Source organism: Spermophilus citellus (assembly GCF_964194105.1).
Source record: "Spermophilus citellus genome assembly, chromosome: 17".
NCBI classification, from domain to species: Eukaryota; Metazoa; Chordata; class Mammalia; order Rodentia; family Sciuridae; genus Spermophilus; species Spermophilus citellus.
Window position 1 is genome coordinate 32,764,295 of NC_138199.1, and position 9,314 is coordinate 32,773,608.

The 9,314-nt window shown below is 35.5% G+C and overlaps 1 protein-coding gene across 1 annotated transcript in view; it reads right to left on the reverse strand.

The window, feature by feature from the left end:
• The window catches only part of LOC308636321 (bifunctional 3'-5' exonuclease/ATP-dependent helicase WRN-like), a gene marked incomplete at both ends in the record, with an annotated part of 48,234 nt that extends 40,497 nt beyond the window's left edge, over positions 1–7,737 (reverse strand). Inside the window, 4 exon segments of the mRNA XM_081271740.1 lie at positions 4,883–4,952; positions 6,142–6,291; positions 6,974–7,122; positions 7,593–7,737. Of these exon segments, the coding sequence (XP_081127866.1) occupies positions 4,883–4,952; positions 6,142–6,291; positions 6,974–7,122; positions 7,593–7,737 (514 nt within the window).
• Between the last annotated feature and the right edge of the window lie 1,577 nt (positions 7,738–9,314).

The following is a 9,314-nucleotide window of genomic DNA, read 5'->3' on the forward strand; positions in this document are numbered from 1 at the left end:
ACCTTTCCTTTCTTAGCATTTTTTCATCACAACTTCCCTTGTCCTTTAAAAAGTCTAGCTCTAAAGCATCTGACATTGGGCCATAAAACCTGTTATTCCTGATTGCTACAATTCTCTTGTCATCTCAAAATCACATGCCTTTACGTGTTGATTTTAACACCTTGTTCATTAACTGTCTTTCCCTCTACAATTATTCCTGTGATCATTCCTTGTGATTTCAGCATTCACAGACATGGTCCATCCAAAAATGTGGCCTTTTCCACTCCTTGACATCTCCATTTCCAATAATTTTTCTTCAGCTGACTTCAGCCACCTATTCCCTTAAATATATCTTTGACCTTGTAATTGCCAATAAAATCATCACTTCAATAGTCCAAGTACACATCAATAAAAATATAAAAAAGAAGAAAAAATTCAATTATAAGTATTCCCCATGAGCACCAGCATGACTTTCTTTCCATACAATTATTTGACACTTTCAGAACCAAATCTATTGAACCTATCACCTTTTCCATTATTCTCCTAGTCCCACTCCATTGTCTTTCTTTTCTTACTCCCATTTTAGTAATCATTCATTTGATGCATAGACTCTCAACATCTTTGCTCTCCTGCTCAATGGTACTTATTTGGCAAAACCCCTATTCTAATGAAATCCAGCTTTTTTACCTACACCCAAGCAGAAGAATATAGATGAAAATAAAACACAAAGAGAATCACTCAGTTCACTTTCAATTCCTGGCACAGATCTATAGTTCCCACTGGAGAGATGACCATTTGACAACTTTTCCTTTCTCTTTGAGCCTCCAACACCCGCTTATCCTTCCTTTTACTCAAGAAATAGCTTCACCTCTAATTTCACTAAGAAAATAGAAACAATAAGAGGACTGACTACTTTATCCTCCTACTCTCCAAACCACATATTGATCTGTATTCATATCTTTATTTTCATTTACAACAAATACCCTTAAAAGAATTGTCCACACTCACTGTCTCAAATTTCTCAATTTTCATCTAAACTAACTCCAACTAATCTTTCACCCCTATCAGTAAAGTAAAGCTGCCTCTGGAAATGTTACTAATGGCCTCTACTTTACTAAACCTAATTGTTAACCCTGAATCCTCATCTGGCTCAAACTCAGAAATTTAAAACAGCTGAAAACTTCCTCCTACTTAAAACAGTTTCTCCTGGCCCCTGAACACCACAATCTGATACTTCCTGCTTCATTAATTCCCCTTCTCAGTCCTCTTTGCTGCTCTCTTATCTTCCTCACCTAAGTGTCGGAGTGGCCTTTGATGTCAATACCTCTTCTCTTCTTTATTTCATTAATTCCCTTTAAAAAAATCGTAGATGTAGATGAACAAAATTCATTTATTTTATTTGTTTATTTTTATGTGGTGCTAAGGATCAAACCCAGTGCCTCAGAACATGCTAGGCAAGTGCTCTGCCACTGAGCCACAGCCTCAGCCCTCATTCATTCCCTATTTTCTCATCCAGTTTCATAAGTCACATCTCCAACCTCAATCTTTTCCCTGAACTCCAAAATTGCATTTCCAACTAAAATATCATATAAGTATCAAAGTGATTTAAAATTTATCAAGTCCAACATTGAAATCTAAATGTTTTTCACCAAAATTTATTCTTCTCATAATCTTCCACTATAACTGACCTTTCCATTTATCAACTGATTCAACCAAAATATCTTGATTGTTCTTTCAGTCTTGACTCTTACAATTCATCTAGAAATACTTCACTAAATATTCAAAAATCTACAGAATCCACCACTTCTTACCACCTCTCTTTGCTACTAGCCTAATCCAAACAATTATCATCTGTTATCTGGACTATTAAAATGGTCTCTGAGCCAACCTAGATGCCCTTCAGTGAATGAATGGATTTAAAATATATATATATATATATATATATATATATATATATATATATATATATATATATGGCATTTATACACAATGGAATTTAACTTAGCAATAAAAGAGAATAAAATCATGGCATTTGCAGGTAAATGGATGGAGTTGGAGAAGATAATGCTAAGTGAAGTTAGCTAATCCCAAAAAAACAAATGCCAAATGTTTTCTCTGATTTAAGGAGGCTGACTCATAATGGGGTAGGGAGAGGAAGCATGGGAGGAATAGATAAATTCTAGATAGGGCAGAGGCGTGGAAGGAAAAGGGAGGGGGCAGAAGATTAGCAAGGATGGTGGAATGTGATAGATATCACCATCCAAAGTACATGTATGAAGACACAATTGGTGTCAACATACTTTATATACAATCAGAGAAATGAAAAATTGTGCTGTATATACGTAATAAGAATTGTAATGCATTCTGCTGTCATTTTTTTTTAAATCAACTAAAAAACCAAACAAATAAATAAAATGGTCTCCTAACTCCCTTCCCTCTTACAGCAGCCAGGAAAACCCTTTTAAAATAAAATTTTAATCATACCATTCTTCTGCACCATACCCTCTAAGGGCTCCCCATCACCTAGCAGCACACTTGTTTTCATTAATACAACATGAAGTCAGCTTCACAGCATACAATGTCCTAAATGATCTGGCTCAAGCTTCTTTTCCCACCATTCTTACCCCTATTCATTTCTCTTCAGATACACTCACTGGTCCTTAAACAAAGCAAGCATTCAACCTGAGAGGCTTTGCACTTGTTCCTCTAATTATGCAAGGCTCATCCTTCAGATAACCACCTGCCTTCCTCACTCATTTCAGTCAAATGAAATGAAGGCGCTTGGGCTGTTTTGCTCAAAGAATTTTCTCCAGCACTTACAAAACACATAATAAGCACTCAACAAATGTGTGTTATATGAATCAATGAATATTCCCTTTTCAAACTAAGCTTCTAAAAAAGATTGTTTACACACATCTAAGATCCCATTCCTTAGATTTAATTACTCCTCTATTGACATTAATATGATTTCACCCACATCATCCCACTACTCAACACTTGCTATGGTTATGATACCTTCCTGTTACCAAAGCCTCTAGACCCCTTTCTGCTTTAATGTCCCAAATGACCACTCTCTCTCTTTTGTCACCCAGTACACTAAAACTACTACAGTAAAAGTTTACAAACATTGCCACATTACCAAAGCTAATGATTAATGCTAGGTCCCAGTCCCTCAAACTCTCTGCAGAATTTAACAGTTGATAACATCCTCCTGTTTAGATCATGTTCTTCACTTGGATTTCTCCATACTTGGGATAACTCCTGTGGTGTTCTCTCCTCCATGCAACCATTAAAGACTAAGAGTTCTTTAGAGTTTAGTCCCAATTTTTTACCTCTAACTCATGTTGTCCTCTGATACAGCCTACATATCTAAATGCCTACAAGCCTCCTCCCCTTTGCTGTCTTAGAGGTTTCTCTCCTTTAACATCCTAAATCATACTGTATGAATCCTCATCCCCAAATTCATTACTGTTGTTTATGCCAACAACATAAGAATGGTCTTTGACCATTCATCTACAAATACTTCACTAAATATTCAAAAATCTACAGAATCCACCACTTCTCACCACCTCTCTTTGCTACTAGCCTAATCCAAACCATTATCATCTGTTATCTGGACTATTAAAATGGTCTCTGAGCCAAACCAGATGCCCTTCAGTGGATGAATGGATAAAAAAATTGTGGCCTCTCATCCAAATCTCAAATTCTGTTGATAATACCAATCTACTAAATGTAGTTTGACGATATCCACATCACTCAATACAAAGAACTGGTAAGTTAACATTACTTCTCATTTGGGTTTACTGTCATAGTCTCCCAAAGGGAATTCACACTTTGACTTTTGCCCTCCTACACTTTGTACTCTATAGTTCAAATTTTGTTTTGATCCGTTTTATTTTGAAATATAATGTTTTTTCACTCCTGTGTTTAAAATCTTCAATTGCTCTTGGGAGGAAACGTGAACTTCTTAACACAGCCTGTCTTCTTTCCCTTTTCTGCTTCTCCTATATTACCCCATTAGACTCAATATATTTCAATTGCTCACAACCAGCATGATATCTCTGATCTCTAACACTCTGCACCTGGCCTTTCCTGGGTCTACAACACTTTTCCCTTTCTCTTCAGGTAGCTAATGCCTGTTCATATTTAAGGTCTTGCCTAAAACATCACTCTCTAGGAAATATTATTGAATACCTCAAAATATGTTCATCATGTTTACACTCAAAAAGTTCTGGATTTCAAAGCCTTCCATATTTCAGATTAGAGAAGCTCAAGCTGTATTAAAAACTCTCTCTACAGCTGCATATTGTACTATTATCCACATTCCAAACATAGGGAAAGAGATATACCCCAGATCACACAACTGGGATTCCACCACTGGTCTACATAACACAAAAGCATGCTCATCCACTCCACATAACTCTTTATGCAGTCACTGATCTATCACAACATCTAACAAGGGCACTGAAGTTGGGTGAAGAAACACAGCAGAAAGAATATGACGATTTAAAGTAGAAAAATATAAAGCATCTTAAACATTTTAAAGCATTATACATATAAAGCATTTTAAATAGTTATAGCAAGGATGCATAATCTCTAGCCTGGAGGAAAGTTTTTTGCTTTGGTGATATTATCAAACCTACAAGTCCCAATTCCAACAAATTTCCAACAAAATTCCAATGCTACAAAACAAAAGTGATAAATGCTGCTCCACCACAAGTAACGTACTAAAACTCTAATCTTTGATCTTGATAAATCTCACCTTCACGCAACACTGCTCAGACATTTGAGAAGTTCTAATATTGAAAAATACTTTTACAAATATCTGAATATTGGGGGTTTTTTGGAAATAAATCTCACAAAAAAGAAGATTCACCTTTTATCTTTTTAGATCATAACATACCTTTATTTGGAGCAAACATGTGCATAGCAATATGCAAAATTTCTAATTTTCGATAAATAATGAGACCAGCCTACAGGAAAACAGAAAAATAGGTGCAGGTTAAAGATAACCAAAATAAAGGTATACATCTCAGCTTTAGATAAATCCAAAAGTATGATCTCCAAAGCACCCAGAATACTGAATTTAACCCTACTATGGTACACCAATATCTTCATTTAATCACCATTCCATTTGTAAGAATGGAGAAAGTAACCTGGCTTGGCCTTAAAATATAAGTTTTTGTTTATTAACACTCAATATATGAGCAGGTATCATATGACTTATAAATACAATTTAACAAAATACATTATAGTGAGAGAATCTGCTTTGATTACAGATATCTACTTCCTTCCATTTCAATAAATCAGCTGAGAATGTTAGTGTATGAGCAGTTCTCCTTCTAAGAATGGTTAACAGGAATAGTCAAGTAAAATGATTTTTTACAAATGAAGTTGCTACAAAACTTTTGATAGTTTGAAAAGTTTTTTAATTTTTTTAAAGGAAAAGTATCACCCTATTACCCTGATAAGAAAAATCAAATTATTTTTCTGGTTACAAATTAAGCTTACATTCCTAAAAATAGATGCAAAATGGGAAACAATAAATTCATCAACAAATGAAAGTATGAATTAGGGAAAAAGAAATGAACTGTGGAACAAAATATATTCCTCATATTAAATACATATATACAAATAATGCTATCTGTAAAGATAAGCTGAGATTTGACTATATATAAACTTGTACTAATAAAAATATATCTAACAGAAGCAGCAAGTTAAATTTGGAGGCAATTTTTCTAAATTTTTGCCACAGTTTTTATATAAGAAATAAGGCCAGTTTCAATATAGAAAATGTCTTGCAACTATTCTTATTCTGAATTGCTATAAGCAATTATTGAATACATCACCATTTGTGCATTCCAAGCCTGAGCTCATTAGTCTTTCATGATTTCAGCAAGTTTCACATTTTTTCTATATACAAAATACACATTATTTTGGCTTCATGACAATGAAAATAACTAGTACTGAGCAATGTATTGACTGATACTTGCTAATTAATACCAAGACTTAAGTGTCAATTCATGAAAGCATTTCTTGCTGCCAAACAGATATTAATAATCTTAGTAGAGTTTATGCCTCTTCCACAATAAAGTTACTCTAAAGTAATTTATGCTAAGGTTTAAAAAATACGTAACAACCTAAAAATCTTTAAGTACGTACGTAAGCATCAGTGGCTGCATATAGTTTCTTGTCCTCAGTGAGAGGAAAATTACTCCAATTGCTACAGCGGATTGATTTGTCTTTCAGAAGCTGTTTACCTAAGAGGTGTTTAACCAGACCATTGAGGCTCCAGGTATCTATACATTTCATCTAGAAGTAATAAGAAAGCAACATAGGAAAAATTACTTTCTTCTATAATCAGATATTCCTGAATACCACCACATGACCAGGCCACAAATAAACAACCCTCAGTAAATTTTCTGTCACTAAAAATCTCATTTGTAGTCTACAGTATAAGAATTTAACTCTGGAATTTTGCCAATGTAGGTATTAAAATTATTGGACTTTACAAGTATTGTTCATGGGGGGGAAAGCCCAATAGTTTAGTATGCTTTTCACAGCCCAGCCAAATATGAGAATTTAATGACTTCATTAATAAAATATGTGAAATAGAGGAAGTGGAATTAATGGTCAAACTTCTACTCAGAGAATTATATCACAATAGCTACTTTATATTCTCTCTTAAAAAAAATTATTGGTACAAATACTTTTTAAAAAAACTTAAAATAAATATTTAAATTTGCAATAGAAAATAAAGTCAAACAATACCAAGAATTGGGGATAAGAAAGACAGGAAACTTAAAGAAACTAAGTACTGCCAAAATGATGGATTAAAATTGAAGGTTTCATTATGGTACATTCACTCAGAACTTTTGTACTCATACAAAAACAGTACATAGCTTAAATTATTTTTTTAAAAATAAGATAACATCCACAGAGAAAAACCACAGTATCGTCTTGTTTATGAAAATAATACACTTGTTATTTCTACCTTTTCATTGGCAACATCTGTCAACTCCACAAAACTCTTCAATTTGATGTCAAAGTCACGTAGAAGTTTCCACTGATCTCCTTCAATTCCTACACCTGCCTTTTTAATTGCTTTATTTTCAAGCAACATTTTTAATCCCTGGGGAAAAACTATAACATTTTGTTATTTCCATAAGTTCTGTTAAGTATAATGGATTTATTCTCTATTTCTTACACATGCCATTTGTATTTTTAAATTGCTTATGTTAAGTTTAAATTCGGAAACACATTCACCTCAAGTATTTCTTTTCTTGCCTAAATCAAAAACTCCTGATTAATAAATGGTAAGAAAAAATGAGTGTGAGTACTCTGCTAGAACCAACAGTATATTACTGGTCATCCAGATCCTCTAAAGTTCATTTCTCTCTTCTTTAAAACAGAAAAAATATCAATGCTTCACAGGGTGCTATGAAAATTAAACAGGAATATGAGTGAATCAGATGGAAACTAAATAGTTAAATAAATGTAAGATGATGAAAGAAGTACCAGGTAATGAAAGAGTTTAATTTTACAGGGATAAAGTTAACATATTACAATTATCAGCAATATAAAAATGAAACAAAGAAAAAGAGATAACCAACCTGCCATTGATGAAATGTGAAACAAGTAACATTTGCTTTCAGACACGCACAATTGAATTAGTGCAACTCTGCTTAGTTTCCCTTTACTGTATACTGGTGGCCATTCCATATCAAATCCTATCACATCTCCATCAGACAGATTCATGCTGGGGAGTGGGGGGTTTTGACCGGAAGAATAGTGTAAGTTAATTGCATTAAAATTTTAAACAATTGCAGAACTAAAGACATCATTTTAAAACTAAATGACAAACAAAATCTAAAAGACAAACCATATAATGGGAGAAGATATCTGTGATACATACAACTACTAGTTCATACTAGTAGTACTTATTTTACTAGTTCTAGTACTAGTACTACTACTACTAGTTCAGTGTTATATAAAATTACATATAAGAGGATGTGAGGGGAAAGGGAAAAAAACAAGGGAGAGAAATGAATTACAGTAGATGGGGTAGAGAGAGAAGATGGGAGGGGAGGGGAGGGGATGGGGGATAGTAGGGGATAGGAAAGGTAGCAGAATACAACAGTCACTAGTATGGCAATATGTAAAACAGTGGATGTGTAACTGATGCGATTCTGCAATCTGTATATGGGGTAAAAATGGGAGTTCATAACCCACTTGAATCAAATGTATGAAATATGATATGTCAAGAGCTTTGTAATGTTTTGAACAACTAATAAAAAAACTGAGAAAAAACAATTTTTTAAAGTGAATGGCAAACAACTTCTGTTTCTAAAACTAGTATCATGGCTAATGGCAGACTATATATATATTTCTTTTTTTTTAGAGAGAGAGAGAGAGAGAGAGAGAGAGAGAGAGAGAGAGAGAGAGAGAATTTTTTAATATTTATTTTTTAGTTTTCGGCGGACACAACATCTTTGTTTGTAATGTAAGGGTCCGGCGAAACGTCGGAGGAAGAGACCACAAGAGACTGTCTTATGCAACAGCAGAAGGGAGGGTTTATTTGGAGACCAGCATGCTAGGGCCCAGAGCTCTCTATAGCAAAGAGAGATAGAGCCCTGAGAACAGCTTAAGCAGAGCTTATATACTTTCCTTGGAGAGGGCAGGGAGAGAAGTTACATTTTGTAGTTTGGCAGTTGGGGACAGCTCATTCTGGGAACAAGATTAGCAAACAGTGTTTTGTTAAGCATATAGAGAAACGGAGTGACAAGTACCTATTTTATTAACCTTTCAGTATGTGCTGCTGAGGATCGAACCCGGGCCGCACGCATGCCAGGCAAGCGCACTACCGCTTGAGCCATGTCCCCAGCCCTGCTTTCTGCTTTTTAATAACAGTGTTAGTTATTAACGACAAGGTGAGTTGTGTCTGGTTTTATTCAAGGTATACTTTCCTGGTCAGAGAGTCCAGAGACTGGGTTGGGTTGCGGGATGCAGGATCGGGGCCCTCACCACCCCCCATTCCTCTGCCTTCCAGCCCGTATTTTTCTTCCTCAGCAGAAATTCTGGCTCAGGCTCAGCTGAGCGGGTGGTGCTCAGTCAGCACCCTGCAGCCAGACAGGTGGGCAGCAGCTGTATGGTCAGTGCGCCTGCGCTCTGCTGAGCCTGCAGACTCCAGCAGCTCCTGACCACAGCATCCTCGCCCAGCCTTCCCCTGTGGCTGTCGGTTTGAAGGGTGCAGCTGAGGCAGATGGCTCTGGTCTTAAGCGAAGGCGGCAGTGGCTGCTCAGAGTTCAGGCCCTCTTAGGGCTCTCACAGCTCCT